We start from the raw sequence: 23,190 nt of genomic DNA on the forward strand, positions 1-23,190 counted from the left end.
AACCTTGGTGTAAACTAAAACCTACGAGCTCTCTAAGTTGAAAACAAACGTTGTGAATACACATTTATGGATGCATATTTACTGTCCACAATAAGGGCTGCTTGAGTCTCTATTCAGGAGAGGAGAAATGTAAATGGAGAAAAAAGCAATGGGCCTAAGCCTACTAATTTGCCTCGCCCAGTGGATATTGACAAAACCAAGATACACTATCCTGTAAATGTAGTAAAACCCACCACGGAGGAAAAAAAAACGGTTGAAAATTTCCAAATCAACTGTAGCGACCGAATTGCGGGGTAAACAGATCCAAATTCCAAGTAGACATCAGGAGCTCAGTCCCAGGACAACACAAACAAGAAAAAAACTATAAACTGCATCTTATCCCATGGATATACCTTCGTGAATCAAATATGGTTCAGTTCTTTGAGAAAAGTGAACACTTCTCCCGGTGTGTCGAAGAGATGGCTTCGGCCATTCTACTGAACTTTCATCCGCGCAGGGTGAATGAGGTAGCCGGTGATGTTCTTCTCCTTCAGTGCTTTGGCGGCTGGTCTGAATTGCTTGCGACGTCTGACAAGATCCGCGCTCATATCCGGGAAAAGGCTGACCCTCTTACCACCGATGGTGATTTCCCCTTTGGCTCTTGCAAATCGCAGTATCTTCTCCCTGTCCTGGAAATGGAGGAACCTGATCAGGATAGCCCATGGGTGCTCATCTGGTGTGGGTTTCGGTGTTGAGGTTCTGTGGGTGCGTTCGATTTCCAGCGGCTTGGTGAAGTTGGTAATGCCTAGGACATCAGGGATCCATTGAGTGAAGAAACGGACCAGGTCACGGCCCTCGCTGTCCTCTTTCAATCCCACCACACGGATATTGCTACATCTGCTCTGGTTCTCCATCTGGTCTACCTTGTTTTTGAGATGGGCATTGTCCTTCTGCAGCTGTTTCATGGTCATGTCGAGTGATGGTATCTTCAATTGTGCTAATGCATAACTCAGCCTCAGTTGTTTTCAAAAGGAGATCATTCAGGGAGGATTTCAGGTCGTCAATGGAAGAATGGAGTTCAGACAATTTCTTGTCAATTTTCAGAGAAAGACCTTTGTCACCATCTTGAATTTCCTGGAGTAGAGTAGCAAGCATGCCGGCAGACTCGGAAGAGGCTTCTGCGAGCAACAGTCTGGAACTGTCGTCTGAGTTATGAGGGCTAATGCTAATCTTGCTAGCTGTGGAGTTTATCATTATCTTAGGTTTCAACAAACTTTGGTCATCCTTCTTGCCTCTAAGCCAGAGGACCATGCCTCTTTGGGAAGGTAAGTACTTAACAGTTTATCAGCCGATGTTAGAATATTGTTTCAACGTTGTTATTTAGGTAATAATACGATAATTTTGAAGAGCTCAGTTTCTTAGCATCTGCACAGCTCAGCGGCATCACGTGCTCCCCTCAGATATATTTTTAAGTGATTTGGGAAATAACATACTTGGTTTTACCTGCATTAAGTACCAATTTCAGTTCAACAAAGGCTTTCTGCAGGGCAATAAAGGCAGATTGAAGCTCTGACAGAGCCTGGTCAGCTGTGGGGGCAATAGCATACACCACAATGTCACCTGCATACAGGTGAAAGTTTTTTACAGATAAAATAATATTGTTAATGTAAATAGTGAAAAGAACCTGGACCAATAATAAATCCCTGAGGGACACCCTTGTTATGTCCATAAAACCTCTCTCACCCACAGAGGGAGGGAGGAGGGAGCTGTGGTAAATTAAAGGTGATAAAATCCAGAGAACATCCCTCTCCAAATTAACACAGGAATGTTCCTTTGTCTCCAAAGACTTTAACGCGTTCATAAGCGAATACTGGAACAATATTTCTATCATAAGAATGTGGGAAATGGTCAGAGGTGATCTAAAGAATAATAGTGTCATATGGGATGTTATTTTGTGATGTCATTAAAAGTGTAATATAGGAAATACTGTAACTTGAAAAGTATATATAATACACTACCATTCAAAAGCTTGGGGTCACTTCGAAATGTCCTTGATTTTGAAAGAAAAGCAAATTTTTTGTCCATTAAAATTACATCAAATTGATCAGAAATAGTGTAGACTGTAGAGTTAATGTTGTAAATGACTACTGTAGCTGGAAACGGATGATTTTTAATGGAATATCTACATAGGCATACAGAAGCCCATTATCAGCAACCATCAGTCTTGTGTTCCAATGGCACGTTGTGTTAGCTAATCCCTATTCATCATTTTAAAATTGTAATTGATCATTAGAAAACCCTTTTGCAATTATGATAGCACAGCTGAAAACTGTGTTCTGATTAAAGAAGCAATAAAACTGTCCTTCTTTAGACTAGTTGAGTATCTGGAGCATCAGCAGTTGTGGGTTCGATTACAGGCTCAAAATGACCAGAAACAAAGAACTTTCTTCTGAAACTCGTCAGTCTTTTCTTGTTCTGAGAAATGAAGGCTATTCCATGCAAGAAATTGCCAAGAAACTGAAGATCTCGTACAACGCTGGGCACTACTCCCTTCACAGAACAGTGCAAACTGGCTCTAACCAGAATAGAAAGAGGAGTTGGAGGCCCCGGTGCACAACTGAGCAAGAGGACAAGTACATTAGAGTGTCTAGTTTGGGAAACAGACGCCCACTAGTCCTCAACTGGCAGCTTCATTAAATAGTACCTGCAAAATACCAGTCTCAACATCAACAGTGAAGAGACGACTCCGGGATTCCAGGTAGAGGAATTGTAAAAGAAGGGGGACTTGTTGGAAAACTTTTTGCGTCGTAATAATATTCTAACTTTTTTGGTCGAAACCAACGCAGAAAGGGGGCAGAAAATGTCTACATTTGTGGACAAGATGCTGAGGGTGATCTTGGATATCGATACTGCTACACCTTTGGTCATAGAGAGGGCCCACAGAACCACACTTGCTGCCCAGAGCAGGTCCGGAGCGAAGGACACACAGAGGCCCAGCGCTATCATCGTGCGGCTTCTCAATTTCGAAACTAAACAGGATATAATACAGCTGTAGAGATCCAAGGGATAACTATTCTACAAAGACAAACACATATCTATCTTCAATGACTATTCTGCAGAGCTATTGCAGAAGAGAAAATATTACGACGGGATCAAGAGAGAACTGGTAGCCAAAAACATCACATACTCTCTGATGTTCCCTGCGAAGCTGTGCGTCACTCATGAGAGCTAGACCCACATCTTGGATTCTGTACCTGATGCCGAGTACTTCCTGTGCTCCATTGGGATTACACAACCTTCCAGATCCGAGGACAGAGTCCAGAAAAATATGCCGACTGTGGCAAATTGTTGGGCCCAGAAGGAGTGAGAGACAGAAGGACCCAGAAGTAGCCTAAATCTACCGCGGAACACTGTCCAGTACACATCGACTACTGAAGCGACCCCTTCTTCTTAAGGACTTGAAACTACCTGAATTTATGGCTCATAATTGGGATCTTATTGCTGGACTAATTCATCAATCTTTGACCTACAGTTTGTTGGAATGATAAGGTAATTATTCAATCTGGATAAAACAGAATAGCCTGCATTCCTCATTCCCACTTTCTCTTTTAGTAGGGTATAGAGTAAAGATTATCAATGCTTATTTTTTTATGGCAATTACATATAGGCTACCCAAGTGTAGGATAGTCAAAATAATAACATAAAATGTGCTGATACTTTATATATTTATACAAGGCTTTTGGATAACGTTTCATTTCCAGCATTTAACCCTTACTGTTCAGGACAGCCTGCTTTAGAGGGAGAGACAGTTAGCCTGCCCGCATATGCTAGTATTATTTTTTTATTTTTGCATTCTGTTTTCTTATAGCCTAATATTATTTGAGTTGGGAAAACATTTAATAGGCTATGGAGCTATATTTCATAGTTTATAACAGAGTGCAGGGAATGTCTCTTCCATGCGGGTCTGTTTATGGGCTCCTCCCCTTTATTGTTTCTTATTTATTTATTCATTTTTGCACCAAGGCTACTCTTCGCTGAAGTTAAATTGTCTAGTGATAAATATTAGGTAAGATATACTATAATATAGGCCGAAATATCACTTTGTTTCCACAACTGCCCCACTACTGAGTCTTGTGAAGAACCCCCCTTGTTTAAAGAACACCACACCACCAAGATATACCACCCAGGAATGTGGCAGTCTTATGTGTTCTAGTTTTAATTTCCCTTTGTTCTAGTGGAGACACTTGTGTTTGTGTTGATGTTATTGTTGTTTCTCTGTATGTTTTGTACTGAAATGAAAAACAAAGGAGCATTTCTGGCTGCAGTTATGGGTACAAGGACAAGGTAAATTCAAATCAAGGTCTGTAGTGTTTTATATTGACACTTTACACTGATAATGAAGTTACTTAACATTTTGATTTATAATTTGAAGGGCTTAACCATGTGATTAAACAGAAGAAAATATTCACACAAATGGATTGTGACATTGCCCTCCTTCAGGAGACTCAGGAGCACAAAAAGCTTAAATGGGAATGGGTAGGTCAGAATTTTTTCTCCTCTCACTCCTCCGCAAAAATAAATGGTGTTTGTATACTGGTTAATAAGAGGCTGTCTTTTACATTGAAAAATCAAGTAACTGATTTAGAGGGTCGGTTTGTTATTTGCCATAAATTAAACTTTTGCTCATTTGTATGCACCAAATGATGATTCCCCACAATTTATTAATAGATCTTTTTTTCGAGATTGCTAAGCACTCAAATACACATTGTGTAGTTGGAGGTGACTTTAATTGCACAATATCTCCACATTTGGACAAGTCACGACCAGGTGGTCCCATATTAAAAATGTCTAGAGCAGTTCAATTTCACTGTGAAGAACAAGGGCTTATTGATATTTGGAGAAAGTTAATCCCAAAAAATGTTGAGGAGCTAGTAACATAATGTATCAATCCAGATCAAACCGGGTTCATTAAAGGACGTCACTCAACGTCGAATATAACGTCGAATATAAGATGACCCATGTCAATAGATCAATTGCTCTAAGACCCAACTCAAACAAATCTCTCGATGCTGAAAAGGCATTTGACCGCGTCGACTGGGTCTTTCTTTTAGCAATGTTAAAGAAGTTTGATTTTAGGGATCGCTTTTTGAAATGGATAGAGCTGATGTAACCAATGTGAAATGGCTAGCTAGTTAGCGGGGTGTGCGCTAATAGCATTTCAATCGGTGACGTCACTCGCTCTGAGACCTTGAAGTAGTTGTTCCCCTTGCTCTGCAAGGGCCGCGGCTTTTGTGGAGCGATGGGTAATGATGCTTTGAGGGTGGCTGTTGTCTATGTGTGCAGAGGGTCCTTGGTTCGAGCCCAGGTCATCTGTTAGAACTAATGGGAATATGTCGCATTCCTTTTCACTACAACCAGGAAATCGTCAAGGAGATTGTCTCTCGCCACTGTTATTTGCCCTTAGTATCGAACCTCTAGCGGAAGCTATTCAAAGTGCCATAAACATTCATGGTCTGCAGGTGGAGCCAAATGAACACAATATATCTCTATATGCAAATGATGTCCTCCTGTACATGACAGAGGCTGAGACAACGATTCCAAATATATTCAAATTAAAAAGGTGAATATTGTGCTACATCAGGCTACAAAAGGAACGCTGGTAAAACTATTGCTATGATGATATTTGGTGATGCACCCTCAAGTATCAAAGACAACTACGTATTTAAGTGGACTGATACAAGCATGCGTTACTTGGGTGTTAATATTAAGTCAGACTATGGGAAACTAAAATGCTTTGAACTACCCAACTGTGATTAGTAAAATCACTGAAGATCTAGACCGTTGGATGCCCCTCCCTCTATCTCTAGCAGGTCGGGTTGAAAATGAATGTCTTACCAAGACTGCTCTACCTGTTTTCAATGCTTCCTGTTATAATCCCTGCTAAAACCTTTACTCGCCTAAATGCAGCAATAGGCACATTTTTATGGAAAAATAAAAAGGCTTGTATTAGTTATAAAAAACCACAACTGTTCAAAGAACTGGGTGGGCTTGGCCTCCATAACCTTAAATCATATTCCTGGGTAGCGCAACTTAATCACATAGCATCATGGATTCAACAACCGAAGGGTTTGTCATGGCTTCAAATTGAGAGTCAATATTGTGATATGCCTTTACATTGTCTTCTCTTCATAGCAGGCCCTATTTCTATTGACAGGATTAAACAAAACCCAATTATAACTCTTACATTGAAGACATGGAAGGAGGTTCAATGCCAATATAAACTGAGTAATGACATTTCTAGACACTCGCCTATATTTCACAACCCAGCCTTTCTCCCTGCTACTATGCCTTTCTCCCTGCTACTAGGGAATGGGAAGAGAGAGGGCTTTGTAGAGTCTCTCAACTATTCAAAGGCTACATTTTTTAAATAATTTCAAGAAATCCAGGAGGAATTCATTATATCCCAAAAAAACGTTATAAGTACCTGCAAGTAAGGCAATTCATTGTTAAAAAAGGATTGTTACAAAAAAATGAGTGAGCCCGGCTATTGACGAGATGATTGAATCACTTTATCAAGGGGAAAACATTGGAACCGTTTCAAATGTTTGTCACAACATGCAAATAGTATCTTTAGATAATCTTAGGAACTCATGGCAGGTTGAATTACAGGTGTAGATATCAGAGGAGAGCTGAGGGAACATATGGAAAACACTGTATAAAGCCCCTATATGTAACCGAACATGGGAGTTTCAATTCAAAGTACTACATCGTTTTTTTATGAGCCCTGATAAACTTAATAAAATGAAAAAAATTATATCAGCTATGTGTTTGCAGGCAGTGTGGACAAATAGGTACTTTATCACATATATTTTGTCAATGTCTAAAAATCCAGACTTTTTGGTCTGAAATTCTCCATGTTTTTCAGGACATCACAGGTATTATTATTCAACCAGATCCATGTCATCTCCTTCTAGGTATTGTTCCTGTGGATACACTCCAATCCTCTCCACTTAAATTGATAGATCATCTTTTAGCAGCAGCAAGGACATGTGTAACAAAATGCTGGAAAAATGAACATGCACATTCAAAAGATATGTGGTTAGGTCTATGCGGGGAACTTGTTGACATGGAGAGAATTACATCAACCTTGCAAAATAGACAGCATAGGTATGAAGGTGTCTGGTCAGAGTTCCTGACATATCGTACGGGTCTTATTCTGTAATTGATGGACTTTTTGTTTGTTTCTGTTGTTTTTGTGTAGCTTAATCCAAATTGTATACTTATTCAGACTCTTGAAATATTTGCTCTATACAGCCAAAATGTACCTTTAACATGTGAATGTAACTACACTCCTTAGTAAAGACAGAGAAGATAAGTTGTGTATGTATGGTACATGTTCTTTATGTACTCTTTAATAAAAATGTATGTTTTAAAAAAAAGTTTAATTCCCAGATAGCCTATACAGGTATGATTAATCATTAACATTGCTTAATCAATTAAATGTGCTTTTGCAAATTCATTGACACCCAATTTCCACATTACTGATCCAGTATTGATGAATCATTAACATCTATAAATAGATTAAATTTAGATTAGATTAGATTTAACTTTATTGTCATTGAACAAGTACAAGTACAGTACAACGAAATGCAGGTAGGATCTGACCAGAAGTGCAAACAAAAGAATACAAACATTTTACAAGTATAACAATTAAGTATAATGTATGTTATTAAGTGGGATGTATAAATATGCAATGAAGGCAAATGGCAAGTACAAATGACAAGTCTAAATGTGCAATGAAGGCAAATTGAAAGTGCAAGGAGGAATGCAACTGAATGCAGGGATAGCAGCAATGAGGTTACCGAAGTAGACATACATGTACAACTGAGTAATGTTGCCAGGAAACTTGCCACGGCTTTGAAAATAGAATTCAGTGCTTCTGTGACACGCAAACACGACAGCTCACTAGCTAACACTGTCAAACAAGCTCGTAATGAACACCCACAAGCATACTATCATAGGCTTTGTTCAGCTTACTTTGGCTACTCACTGAAACAGGAATGGAAGAGTGATTACCATTCCCCAAAAAAATTCTGTCGAATATGTATCCCAACTTCATTAACTACTGGGGCCCTTCAGCCCACATTGGTTTGCCAATCTCAGAACTCAGAGAGCTTGCGAGCACAGCACACTTTTGAGGCATCAAAAGTGAGGGGCGCTAAGAGCCCTGACATCTTGGTTTTGAAGATTGAACAGGGGCACTCACTCCAGTTAGAGGGTGCGTTATCAGGAATAGGAGGGTTGAGAGATGATGCACAACAAAGGTATGTACCACGAAAACACGATACCAATAACCACAGTGGTCAAAATAACAATAAAGTACATCGCCAGCGAAACGACTACCGCTACAATCAACCTGATCACAACGTGCCTGCCCCCAACCCACACAAAATGTCAGAGCACAAGGGTAACAAGGGTAACAAAGGGTTCAATGATGATCAAATCGTTGACCGATGTTCTCTAAAAGCTCTGCTAAGAGAACTACAGAAGCTCCAAAAATTTTACAAAGAGGAAAAAGATCCCCATGACTAGGCGTGGCTTTGCCAGACAACAGGTCTGCCAAAATTAACACCATTTGCATGGATGTAAACGATCAACTTAATCCCACTCTCAATCGAGACCCAGCTTGATCAAGGAACAGGCCCCCGGGCTTTGACTATAGACTCAGATACAAATGTTGTGACGCACAAGGTCAACCACATCTCAATAGCCAATTCCACTCAAACTCCGATAAGTCAATCTGTTTTAACCATGAACACAAATTACACATCACGCTGTTGCGAACAATCACTCCACTTTGTGGGGAATATGACCACAAAACTCAAAGTTCCTGGAGGTCTGCTTAACCTGTGATGAGCTAATTGATTCGGGTTCGACAATATCACTCGCCTCTCACAATGCTACTCATACTGAAACTACACTTCCAGAACGTATCGCTTGTTCACCCTGTGTATGTTAGCAGCCTCGAAACGGAACATCTGCTACTTTGAGCAGACTTGATGGTCCCACTAATGGATTGGAAAAACAACCAATTGTGGTCACAGGTAACCATGCCGTCTCCACCGACCACACTGTCTTCTCCTAATGCTGGCTGCAACACAGTCATCCACAAGGAGTATCTGTTGAAAGGACCCCTTGAGAAAAACACGTTTCGACACATCTTGGTGCAGAATCTGACTCAAGCAGATACTCACATTCAATCAGCAAACTTTGCTGATTGACTATTCTTTTCATGATTTTGAGCCAGCAGTCTCTGTGTGTGAGCAACTTCCCTCCTCCTTGGAGTCATGCGATACTGTCGCTAAGATTAACTTATCTTGTCCTTCAGACACTTCCGCAAGCACCGCGGCCGCCTCAGGAATAAAAGCATCAACGTGCAGAGTGGACTCTGCTTCTGATGATACATTTTCCGCTTTGAGAGGGACTGAAAGCCTTTTCTATGAAACTAATGGTGTCAGCCACTGACCCGATGACTCACACCAGTGAAACACTGTGCAATATCGCAGAAAGATATCCTCGTCTCAGTTTTCAGGTACTGGAACGGTTGCCATACGCGGCCACTGTGGTGAATGGAAGGCCATGACAGCCACTGAGCGTTTTGAAGCACAAACACCAGAAGATTATGTTGAAAGGTTACAGCCAATCTACTAACAACACGGCTGTTGACAACTCGTACAAAGGGTCCGACCTTTTTGTTTGTGCCTCGGACACCAACACCAATAGCTGGTGGGAGGGTCCTGAGACACAAAGGGGTAGAATACCTGCCCAGACCCATGATGAGCCTTGACGAGGCCAGTTGGGAGGTCGAGATTACGTGCAACACTGTACGAGACCACCCGATCAGGAAGCAAATCTGCCACTACGAGGACGATCAGCTGTCCGTCCTGTCTCCCTGTAGCTCTGTCTTAGGCGTCTCACAGTACGGACATTGCAATTTATTGCCCTGGCCACATCTGCAATCCTCATGCCTCCTTGCAGCATGCATAAGGCACGTTCACGCAGATGAGCACGGACCCTGGGCATCTTTCTTTTGGTGTTTTTCAGAGTCAGTAGAAAGGCCTCTTTAGTGTCCTAAGTTTTCATAACTGTGACCCTGATTGCCTACCGTCTGTCAGCTGTTAGTGTCTTAACGACCGTTCCACAGGTGCATGTTCATTAATTGTTTATGGTTCATTGAACAAGCATGGGAAACAGTGTTTAAACCCTTTACAATGACGATCTGTGAAGTTATTTGGATTTTTATGAATTATCTTTGAAAGACAGGGTCCTGAAAAAGGGACGTTTCTTTTTTTGCTGAGTTTAGTATATTGTATAGCTGTACTTGCTTATGATAAATAGCATTATTATTGTTTGTTTGATTAAAGTGCAAGCTGTTTTACTACAGTCAGCTTTCATTCACAGTTAGTGTCATCATGAGCAAGTGGAAGGGTGGCAGTGACATTTGTCAGTCTTTTGGGCAGCCTCAGAAAAGAAGAAAAGTAAGTTGAGAGCAGTGAGAACATGAGTACCAGTCAGATGATAGAAGTATACAGTAGTACAAGAGATGAGTCAATGTTTCTTGATATAATAATCACCAGTCAGTTGATAGAAGTATACAGTAGCACAAGAGATGAGTCAATGTTTCTTGATATAATAATCATTGTCATTCAGATCAGAAATGGTTAGTAATCCATTCCTGAACATCATGGCAAAAAACAGTACTTGTTTACTGATAATATTTATTTCATGTTCACTCTGGTGCGTTCAGAGTAAAGAGAGAGACAGCATGAGGATGCCGACAGGGCAGGAAGAGCAGGTGACATGGAGGTGAGTGAGAAAAGAAGAACATATTGATGACTGATCTGATATCGCGTGTTGGTGTTGTTCCTACAACATCATAATTAATGTTGGCACAACTGAGGTTAGGTTTAGGCACAGGCCCCACTGAGGTTAGGTTTAGGCACAGGCCCCACTGAGGTTAGGTTTAGGCACAGGCCCCACTAAGGTTAGGTTTAGGCACAGGTGCCACTGAGCTTAGGTTTAGGCACAGGCCCCACTGAGGTTAGGGTTAGGTCAAAGGGTGGGGGGCAGGGGAATATTCTGTCTTTGGGCTGGGGTAGTTGCACGATCTGATATCGCCGTTTTGTTGTTGTTCCTACGACATCATAATTAACGTTGCTCCAGGACCATCATTGCAACTGACCTGTAGTTAGTTGGTTACGAATAATGACATCAAAACAGTCTAATCCTAATGTACAGACAGACACCTGTTGGCCTCCATATGTGTATCAACATTCTTTGTAGTTATTAGTTTACTGATAATATTTCTTTCATGTTCACTGAGGTGCGTTCAGAGTAAAGAAAGAGAGAGGGAGAAAGAGAGCATGAGGATGCCGACAGGGCAGGGAGAGCAGGTGACATGGAGGTGAGTGAGAAAATAAGAAAATATTGATGGTTAAGACCGAATAATGACATCACAACAGTCTAATCCTAATGTTAATTTAAGATGAGATATTCCTCTAAGTATGGCTTCTTATGTGTATTTCAGATAATACAATCAAGCAGGGAGAGCGAGTTTGAGACAATGACATACAGAGAGAGAGTGAGCAGACAGTCATGCGAAGATGAAGGTGCAGGATCGGAGGAGCTTGGTCCTCGCCCCAATCAGCCAAATGTGTATGTCATACCTAGTCAAACCCTATCAAATAGGACACTCTATTTTCAGGAGAAATGGTTTAAAGATTATACTTGGCTCCATTACAGCCCCTCCTCTGTTTCTATTGTGCTAAATACTTTGCAACACAAAAGTCTAAGTTCACCTTTTGTAAGGACTAGCTTTCAAAATTGGAAGAAGGCACTGGAGAAATTTAGTGCGCATAAAGACAGCCAGTGTCACAAATTAGCTATGATGACTCGGATTCAGGAGCCAAAGCCTGTTAATTACAACTTTCACGTGAGCTTGAAAGACAGCAGCAGCAACAAGCGAAGAGAAATCTTATGAAAAATGTTGGGGGTGTGAAGTACTTGGCACGGCAAGGTCAGGCTTTTCGAGGCATTGATAAGGAGAGTGGGAATTTCAGCCAGCTTCTAAAGTACAAGGCAGAGGACGATGCAGAGCTGACCACCTGGCTGAAAGGTCACTTTGATTTCACCAGTCCCCAAATGCAAAAAAATAATTGAAGCTGGTGGGCATTACAATCGTCAAATAAATTGTGTCAGAAATAACATCAATGCCAGTGGTCCAGTTCACAATTAGCATTGATGGCAACCAGGATATATCAATATGTTTGAACGCACTCAGGGATATATCAGGAGTTGAGGAGGAGTCAATATGTTTGATGGCACTCAGGGATATATCAGGAGTTGAGCAGGAGTCAATATGTTTGAATGCACCCAGGATATATCAGGAGTTGAGCAGGAGTCAATATGTTTGAATGCACCCAGGATATATCAGGAGTTGAGCAGGAGACAATCTGTTTGAATGCACCCAGGATATATCAGGAGTTGAGCAGGAGACAATATGTTTGAATGCACCCAGGATATATCAGGAGTTGAGCAGGAGTCAATATGTTTGAATGCACCCAGGATATATCAGGAGTTGATCAGAAGTCAATATGTTTGAATGCACCCAGGATATATCAGGAGTTGAGCAGGAGACAATATGTTTGAATGCACCCAGGATATATCAGGAGTTGATCAGAAGTCAATATGTTTGACGACACTCAGGGATATATCAGGAGTTGAGCAGGAGTCAATATGTTTGCGCTTTGTAGATCTACAACCAAACGATGACGGTGCCGCAAACATGGCTGGACGATTGCAGGGGGTGCAAGCCATTTTAAGGAAAGAACAACTACTGGCTATGTATTGTCACTGTGTACAACTACTGTAACTTGCTCTGGATAAGAGCGTCTGCTAAATGACTAAAATGTAAAATGTAAAAATGTAAAATGGTCCACACTGCATGAACTTCGTTACGCAGGCTGCCTGTGTAGCCTCTCCACTAGTAAGAGATTCAATGGGTATGGTGCATGAATTGAAGGGCTTCTTTAATCAATCTGGCAAGTTCAAGGTGATTTTCCAGGAAATCGTAAAATCAAAGCATGGTTTCACCTCGTTGAAACCTTTGTGGACTGTTCACACCCCTGCCATCCGTTCAGTTTTCAGCCAGTATGAGTCAGTGCTGACAGTCCTTGAAGACATGGCATCATGCAGCTCATCTGACACTTCAACTAAGGCTAACGGTCTTCGCTCGGCCTTGTAATGGCTGAAGACCTAATGGGGGATTTGGAGTGCCTGAACACCTCCCTGCAGCTTAGGAAACAGACCGTTTCAGGCATGTTGGAGGCTGTGGACCATGTCAAAACAAGCATGCAGGGCAAGCAAACGGAGGAGCACTTTGATGTCTTGTTCGCAAAAGCAACTGCTATAGCAATAAAGTTGGACCTACAACCTTTTCAGATACCTCATATCCGCAAACCTACAAAGCGTTACACCAGTCAGGCTGCAGCCCATATCCATCCAGGTGCCCAGTCTTTGTACAGAGCCCAATTCTACAATGCCTTGGACAGAGTGAATACTCAAATCATAAATAGGTTTGATCAAGCTTGATTCCACAAGCTGCAGCAGCTTGAAAATGTGCTGCTATGCGGAGACATGGACAAGGTGGTAGACGAGTATCCTGAATTGAATTGAAGACTACTGCAGGTGCATATGGCCATATTTGGGGCTAATTAAACATATAAAACGAGCTCAGATGTTGCAAGCATTATTGGGGAAATTGTGCCAGAGGTGAGAGGTCTCTTCAGGCAGGTGGAAGCTTTAGTAAGGCTTCTGCTGGTCATCTCTGCCTCCTCTGTAGAGGCTGAGAGGTGTTTTAGTGCCCTGAGGAAGCTTAAGACATGGCTTAGATCATCGATGAGTCAAACAAGGCTGAATAATGTGGCCATGTGTCACGTGCACCAGGAGAAACTGGACAGACTGGACCATGAAGGTATATGCCAGTCTTTTATCAGTGTCAACGATAAGCACAAAAATGCCTTTGGATCCTTTGCTTGCCATTTTCTATACTTTAAAACCGGAACCCCCAACAGCAGCTAGCCAGCTAACTAGCTACTAGCTAGTAGTCAGTTAGCCACTGCTAGCGGTCATCAGCTGCCAGTCTGCACAGCGTGATTCAACCCAGAGCATACCGGACTGCTTTTTCTCCACCAAATCTCCACATCTCCGGATTCCTACCGCAAGCTCTGAACCTTTTCACCTGGATCATCGCAGCTAGCTAGCTGCTATCCGAGTGGCTACTCCTGGCTAACGTCTCTGTCCCGAAGCAAGCACCAGTTAGCCTGGAGCTAGCCTCGTGCTACGCCCATCTCCCGGCTAGCTGAAGAGGTCCATCAGCCACTCCTTGGGCTACAATACCTATTTTGCCAATTGGCCTGGACCCCTTTTACTGCCGACACGGATCCCTGCTGATCCATCATGACTGGTCTACCGATGTAATCCGCCCGAGTGGGTTTCAACAGGCCTCTCCGTCACGTCGTCCCCTGAAGGCCCATCTGCTAGCTTGCTAGCTGCGGCCCGCTAGCTGTCTAGCCTCTTGAGGATACCCTAGGATAGGGGGCGCCACAGCGCATTTTGAAAAAAATGTGTTCCCATTTTCAACGGCCTACTAATCAAACTCAGAAGCTAGGACATGCATATACTTATTATATATGGATATAAAACACCCTAAAGTTTCTAAAACTGTTTGAATGGTGTCTGTGAGTATAACAGAACTCATATGGCAGTCAAAACCCCGAGACCGATTGAAACAGGAAGCGGAATTCTGAATTGTGGACTCGACTTCATCACTTTGCCTATTAATCACACCGTGAGCAATGGTTTATTGAGCACTTCCTATTGCTTCCACTAGATGTCCCCAGTCTTTTCACAGTGGTTTGAGCCTTCTACAGTCGAAACTCAGTGAATGAGACGCATTGGAAATTGGTCACAGGGGATGGGCCATCACCATTATGACGTCGGCGGCCCAGTCTACCCCCACCTTTGGAAACGTTTTAAAACACTCTGCAACCGTCCCCGTCGAATCTTATTGGCTCTCTTGGTGTTACAGGCCCTGAAGATTAATGTTTTACAACGTTTGACATGTTTGAACGAACCTAAAGAAGGGAAAAATCTCATTTTCCGAAACTACAGTCCCGTGCACGTCGGAGCATTTGGAGACAGCCCTAGGACGCGCTACCAACAGCAGGCTAATGGAACATGAAGGATGGACTTTTTCGACCGAAAATACATCTGTTGTGGACCTGGGATTCCTGGAAGTGCTTTCTGATGAAGACAACTAAAGGTAGGCGATTATTGACAATATTATACAATATCAGATGTGACTTGCGATTGTTCCAAGATGGCGACGCGCTAGTTTTCCTGGCTCATTTTCTGAGTATCGCAAAGTGTGATTACCCAGTAAAGTTAATTTAAAATCTGGTATGACAGGTGTTCTCAAGAGATATTCATCTATAAATGTTAGATTGACAATATAAATTTAAAAAATTGTTTTCGAATAGTAATTTAGGGAATTGTAGCACTGTTTCCCGGGACGCATTTGAGGGGAAAATAGTTAGTCAACGTCAGACGCCGATGTAAAATGCTGTTTTTATATATAAATATGACCTTTATTGAACAAAAGAATGCCTGCTGTGTGTAACATGATGTCCTAGGTGTGTCATCTGATGAAGTTTGTAAAAGGTTAGTGCTGCATTTAGCTGTTTTTTGGTTATTTGTGATGCATGTGGTTGGTCGGAAAATTCAAATGTTGCTACTTTTTCCATGTACTCCTCTAACATAATCTAATGTTGTGCTTTTCCTGTAAAACCTTTTTGAAATCGGACGACGAGGGTCGATTCAAGAGAGGTGTATCTATAAAACGAGATGAGACAGTCCTATATTTGAAAAAAAATAAAAATAAATTTCGTTATGCTAATGTCGCTAGGAGTTTTTCGCTGGAAGTTGATCCCGCTTACAGGACGAGACGCTGAAGAGGCTAGAGCATATCAGACTGTTAGCTGAAGAGGTCCATCAGCCAATTTCTTGGACTACAATACCTATTTTGCCAACTGACCTGGACCCTTTTACTGCCAACACGGAGCCCTGCCGATCCATCACGACTGGTCTGCCGACGTAACTGTCGGAGGGGGCTACAACAACAGGCTCTTACGTCGCGACGCCCCCCTAAGGCTCTTCTGCTAGCCTGCTAGCCCCGGCCCGCTACTCGCCTAGCTACTCACTGGACCCTATGATCACTCGGCTAAACATGCCTCTCCCTAATGTCAATATGCCTTTTCCATTGCTGTTCTGGTTAGTGAGTATTGTCTTATTTCACTGTAGAGCCTCCATCCCTGCTCAATATGCCTTAGCTCGCCCTTTTGTTCCACCTCCCACACATGCAGTGACCTCACCTGGTTTAAATGGTGTCTCTAGAGACAAAGCCTATCTAATCGTCTACTCCTCCTCTATTCCTCTGGGGATGTAGAGGTTAATCCAGGCCCTGCAGTGTCCAGCTCCACTCCCATTCCCCAGGCGCTCTCATTTGTTGACTTCTGAAACCTCCTCCCTAAGTTTGCTTTATTCACTGCTTTAGCAAACTCGGCCAACCCGGATGTCCTAGCCGTGTCTAAGTCCTGGCTTAGGGAAGGCCACCAAAAATCCTGAAATTTCCATCCCTAACTATAACATAACATTTTTTGACAAGATAGAACTACCAAAGGGGGCGGAGTTGCAATCTACTGCAGAGATAGCCTGCAGATTTCTGTCATACTATCCAGGTCTGTGCCCAAACAATTCTAGCTTCTACTTTTAAAAATCCACATTTCCAGAAACAAGTCTATCACTGTTGCCGCTTGCTTTAGACCACCTTCAGCCCCCAGCTGTGCCCTGGACACCATATGTGAATTGATTGTCCCCCATCTATCTTCAGAGCTCGTACTGTTAGGTGACCTAAACTGGGACATGCTTAACACCCCGGCTGTCCTACCATCTAAACTAGATGCCCTCAATCTCACACAAATGATCAATGAACCTACCAGGTACAACCCCAAAGCCGTAAACATGGGCACCCTCATAGATATCATCCTGACCAACCTGCCCTCTAAATACATCTCTGCTGTCTTCAACCAGGATCTCAGTGATCACTGCCTCATTGCCTGCGTCCGTAATGGGTCTGCGGTCAAACGACCACCCCTAATCACTGTCAAACACTCCCTAAAAAACTTCAGCGAGTAGGCCTTTCTAATCGACCTGGCCCGGGTATCCTGGAAGGATATTGACCTCATTCCATCAGTAGAGGATGCCTGGTTATTCTTTAAAAGTGCTTTCCTCACCATCTTAAATAAGCATGCCACATTCAAAAAATGTAGAACCAGGAACAGATATAGCCCTTGGTTCACTCCAGACCTGACTGCCCTTGACCAGCACAAAAACATCCTGTGCATTAGCATCAAATAGCCCCCGCGATATGCAACTTTTCAGGGAAGTTATGAACCAATATAGACAGGCAGTTAGGAAAGCAAAGGCTAGCTTTTTCAAACAGAAATTTGCATCCTGTAGTACAAACTCCAAAAAGTTTTGGGACACTGTAAAGTCCATGGAGAATAAGAGCACCTCCTCCCAGCTGCCCACTGCACTGAGGCTAGGAAACATTGTCACCACCGATAAATCCTCGATAATTGAGAATTTCAATATGCATTTTTCTACATTCTATGGAATGCTTTCCACCTGGATACCCCTACCCCGGTCAACAGCCTTGTACCCCCCATAGCAACCTGCCCAAGCCTCCCCCATTTCTCCTTCACCCAAATCCAGATAGCTGATGTTCTGAAAGAGCTGCAAAGTCTGGACCCCTACAAACCAGCTGGGCTAGACAATCTGGACCCTCTCTTTCTAAAATTATCCACCGCAATTGTTGCAACCCCTATTACTAGCCTGTTCAAACTCTCTTTTGTATCGTCTGAGATCCCTAAAGATTGGAAAGCCTCCACGGTCATCCCCTTCTTCAAAGGGGGAGACACTCTAGACCCAAACTGTTACAGACCTATATCTATCCTACTCTGCCTTTCGAAGGTCTTCAAAAGCCAAGTTAACAAATAGATCACCGAACATTTCGAATCCCACTGTACCTTCTCCACTATGCAATCTGGTTTCCAAGCTGGTCATGGGTGCACCTCAGCCACGCTCAAGGCCCTAAATGATATCATATCCGCCATCGATAAAAGACAATACTGTGCAGCCGTATTTATCAATCTGGCCAAGGCTTTCGACTCTGTCAATCACCACATTCTTATCGGCAGACTCAACAGCCTTGGTTTCTCAAATGACTGCCTCGCCTGGATCACCAACAACTTCTCAGACAGAGTTCAGTGTGTCAAATTGGACCTCTGGCAGTCTCTATGGGGGTGCCACAGGGTTGAATTCTCGGGCCGACTCTTTTCTCTGTATACATCAATGATGTCGCTATTGCTGCTGTTGATTCTCTGATCCACCTCTACGTAGATGACACCATTCTGTATACTTCTGGCCCTTCTTTGGACACTGTGTTACCTCCAGATGAGCTTCAATGACATAGAACTCTCCTTCTGTGGCCTCCAACTGCTCTTAAATGCAAGTAAATCTAAATGCATGCTCTTCAACTGATCGCTGCCCGCACCTGCCTTATGACTTTGAATATGTGGACAACTATAAATACCTTCAGTAGGTGTCTGGTTAGACTGTAATCTCTCTTTCCAGACTCACATTAAGCATCTCCAATCCAAAATTAAATCTAGAATCGTCTTCCTAATTCGCAACAAAGCATCCTTCAGCCATGCTGCCAAACATACCCTCGTAAAACTGACCATCCTACCGATCCTTGACTTCGGCAATGTCATTTACAAAATAGCCTCCAACACTCTACTCAGCAAATTGGATGCAGTGTATCACAGTGCCATCCGTTTTGTCACCAAAGCCCCATATACTACCCATCACTGCGACCTGTATGCTCTCGTTGGCTGGCCCTTGCTTCATATTAGTCTCCAAACATACTGCCTCCAGGTCATCTATAAGTCTTTGCTAGGTAAAGCCCCGACTTATCTCAGCTCACTGGTCACCATAGCAGCATCCAGCCGTAGCACACGCTCCAGCAGGTATATTTCACTGGTCACCCCCAAAGCCAATTCTTCCTTTGGCCTTGTTTCCTTCCAGTTCTCTGCTGCCAATGACTGGAACAAATTGCAAAAATCACTGAAGCTGGAGACTCATATCTCCCTCACTAACTTTAAGCACCAGCTGTCAGAGCAGCTCACAGATCATTGCACCTGTACATAGCCCATCCAACTACCTCATCCCCATATTGTTATTTATTTTTTTGCTCCTTTGCACCCCAGTATCTCTACTTGCACATTCCTCTTCTGCACATCTATCACTCCAGTGTTTAATTGCTAAATTGCAATTACTTCACTACTACGGCCTATTTATTGCCTTACCTCCCTACTCTTACCTCATTTGCACACACTGTATATAGACTTTTCTATTGTGTTATTGACTGTACATTTGTTTATTCCATGTGTATCTCTGTGTTGTTGTTTGTGTCACACTGCTTTTCTTCATCTTGGCCAGGTCATAGTTGTAAATGAGAACTTGTTCTCAGCTGGCCTACCTGGTTAAATAAAGGTGAAATAAATAAATAGAAATGTCTGAACAAAAGACTCCACTATGCAAGTATCCATTTCAATAGAATGTCACTGCGACAACTGTTGATGGATGTTGGTTGGCTACCTGCAGATTCATCCAGGGTAGTAACGTCATGAGTTGTGATGATGGTTCATTGTTTAGCTAGTTAGCAAGCTAGCTACATGTCTTAACAAAAGACTCCACTATGCAAGTAACCATTTCGGTTGAGTTCATAAATTCAGTCTGGCTATCTACTCCGATTTCAGAGCACTCTCGTCTGAGTGTTCCAGAGCGCAGAATAACTGATGAATTTACGAACGCTCAACATCAGTTGAATATAGCCGGTGTCATTAAATATCGGCCCTGCTAGGGCGAGTAATGTTCAGTGAGCTGTTCTCTCATTTGTGTCTGGAAGTAGCTAACAAATTATCTTGGGTGCTTGACTGCTAGTATACATTTTTGTATTATTATTTCTTTAATATTATTATGAACAAAGCAAAAACAGAAATATGCAAACAAGAGTAAATAAACTTAACAGACAGAGGTATTACATATCGAGATGCATTTTCAATTTGTCAAAAAGTTTTCTGGAACGTATTGCTTTTTTGTTTTTACACTTACTGATCATTTCAAAATAATATTTCAATTCTATCTTAAAGAATGTGAAGAGGGGTTTGTTCTCTGCCCACTTCATTTTATGGATAAATCTGCCATGAAAAATAAACAAATCAACAATGAAAGTTACATCGGGGTCCATATAAATACACATTTGTTATCAATAGCTATTTTGAATCTGTGTATAATAAAGGTCTTTACAGGGGTGCTTAATTGCTGTTAGGACAGAACGCTCGGATCAACCCTTAAAGAGTTGGGTGGGGCTAAAGCTTCAGAGGGCGTGAACGATGCTGAATGGGTGGAGACAAAGAAGGGTTCTCCAGTAGTAGTACCAAAACATTCAAAGGCCATTTTCTCAAAAGTGAGTTTACAAGTTTATCAACTTTCAAAGCAAAATTACTTTCCCATTGTTTCTCAAATGCAGTGTATGATATTCCATTTTGTAGCTCTGAGTCTCTACTTTTATCCAAAGTAAATAACACCATTTCAAATGTTGCTACATAAGACCGATTTGAGCTGGTTAGTCACAATTTACAAACCAAGCATTTGCATTTAGTGAGTCTGCCAGATCAGAGACAGTAGGGATGACCAGGGATGTTAGTGATTTGGACAATTTTCCTGTCCTGCTAGGCATTCGAAATGTAACGAGTACTTTTGGGTGTCAGAGAAAATTATTTTCTTTAGGAATGTAGTGCAGTAAAAAAATATATATATATAAATAGTAAAGTACAAATACCCCTAAAAACTACTTAACTAGTGCTTTAAAGTATTTTTACTTAAGCACTTTACACCACTGTTATTGATCTTTACTGGTCTTGAATTGTCTTGATTGTTCTTCACTAGTCTTGACTGGTCTTTACGCTAAATCTTTACAGGTCTTGAATAGTTTACTGGTTTTGAAAAGTATTTACTGGTCTTGAATAGTATTTATTGGCCTCTAATAATCTCTACTGATCTTTACTCTCCCCAGTCATACCTGGCTGAGGTCAGCAGAAAAGGGGGAAGGGTCCCAGGCCACCAGAACACCTGTGCTGTACAGAGAGCTGGACAGGAAGCGGTGGTCGTCTGATGCCATCACCTGCAGGACAGGTAACAACACAACGTTGTATCACCTAGTACAGGTAAGAACACAGCTTTATACAACATATATAGGTAACAGCACAGATTTATGCTTTATACAAATTTACATTTGAGTCATTTAGCAGAAACTCTTATCTAGGGCGACTTACCTTGCATTTGGAAAGTACTCAGACCCCTGACTTTTTCCATATTTTGTTAAGTTACAGCCTTTTTCTAAAATTGATTAAATAAGAAAATGTCCTCAATCTACTTACAATACCTCATAATGACAAAGTATTGAAATATTTGCAAATTCTTTTTGATTTTTTTTTAAATACCTGATTTACATACAGTTGAAGTCGGAAGTTTACATACACTTAGGTTGGAGTCATTAAAACTCGTTTTTCAACCACTCCACAAATTTCTTGTTAACAAACTATAGTTTTGGCAAGTCGGTTAGGACAACTACTTTGTGTATGACACAAGTAATTTTCCCAACAATTGCTTACCGACAGATTATTTCACTTATAATTCACTGTATCACAATTCCAGTGGGTCAGAAGTTTACATACACTAAGTTGACTGTGCCTTGAAGCAGCTTGGAATTTTCCAGAAAATGATGTCATGGCTTTAGAAGCTTCTGATAGGCTGATTGACATCATTGAGTCAATTGGAGGTGTACCTGTGGATGTATTTCAAGGCCTACCTTCAAACTCAGGGCCTCTTTGCTTGACATCATCGGAAAATCAAAAGAAATCATCCAAGACCTCAGAAAAAAAATGTAGACCTCCACAAGTCTGGTTCATCCTTGGGAGCAATTTCCAAATGCCTGAAGGTACCACGTTCACCTGTACAATCAATAGTACGCAAGTATAAACACCATGGCACCACGCAGCCGTCATACAGCTCAGGAAAGAGAAACGTTCTGCCTCCTAAAGATAAATGTACTTTGGCACGAAAGTGCAAATCAATCCCAGAACAACAGCAAAGGACCTTGTGAAGATGCTGTAGGAAATAGGTACAAACGTATCTATATCCACAGTAAAACGAGTTCTATATCGACATAACCTGAAAGGCTGCTCAGCAAGGAAGAAGCCACTACTCCAAAACTGCCATAAAAAAGCCAGACTACGGTTTGCAACAGCACATGGGGACAAAGATCGTACTTTTGGAGAAATATCCTCTGGTCTGATGAAACAAAAATAGAACTGTTTGGCCATAATCACCATCGTTATGTTTGGAGGAAAAAGGGGGACGCTTGCAAGCCGAAGAACAACATCCCAACCGTGAAGCACGGGGGTGGCAGCATCATGTTATGGGGGTGCTTTGCTGCAGGAGGGACTGATGCACTTCACAAAATAGATGGCATAATGAGGATGGAAAATTATATGGATATATTCAAGCAACATCTCAAGACATCAGTCAGGAAGTTAAAGCTTGGTCGCAAATGGGTCTTCCAAATCGACAATGACCCCAAGCATACTTCCAAAGTTGTGGCAAAATGGTTTAAGGACAACAAAGTCAAGGTATTGGAGTGGCCATCACAAACCCTGACCTCAAGCCTATAGAACATTTGTGGACAGAACTGAAAAAGTGTGTGCGAGCAAGGAGGCCTACAAACCTGACTCAGTTACACCAGCTCTGTCAGGAGGAATGGGCCAAAATTCACCCAACTTATTGTGGGAAGCTTGTGGAAGGCTACCCAAAATGTTTGACCCAAGTTAAACAATTTAAAGCCAATGTTACCAAATACTAATTGAGTGTATGTAAACTTCTGACCCACTGGGAATGTGATGAAATAAA

General features: G+C 42.0%; 1 protein-coding gene across 1 annotated transcript in view; it reads right to left on the reverse strand.

Moving 5' to 3' along the window:
- Positions 1–23,190, reverse strand: part of st6gal1 (ST6 beta-galactosamide alpha-2,6-sialyltranferase 1) — a 165,214-nt gene that overhangs the window by 33,402 nt on the left and 108,622 nt on the right. Inside the window, exon 7 of the mRNA XM_014195776.3 lies at positions 21,305–21,406. Within this exon, the coding sequence (XP_014051251.3) occupies positions 21,305–21,406 (102 nt within the window). The remainder of the gene's footprint in view (positions 1–21,304; positions 21,407–23,190) is intronic.

This window comes from Salmo salar, chromosome 04, assembly GCF_965601325.2.
Source record: "Salmo salar chromosome 04, fSalSal1, whole genome shotgun sequence".
In the NCBI taxonomy this organism is placed as follows: domain Eukaryota; kingdom Metazoa; phylum Chordata; class Actinopteri; order Salmoniformes; family Salmonidae; genus Salmo; species Salmo salar.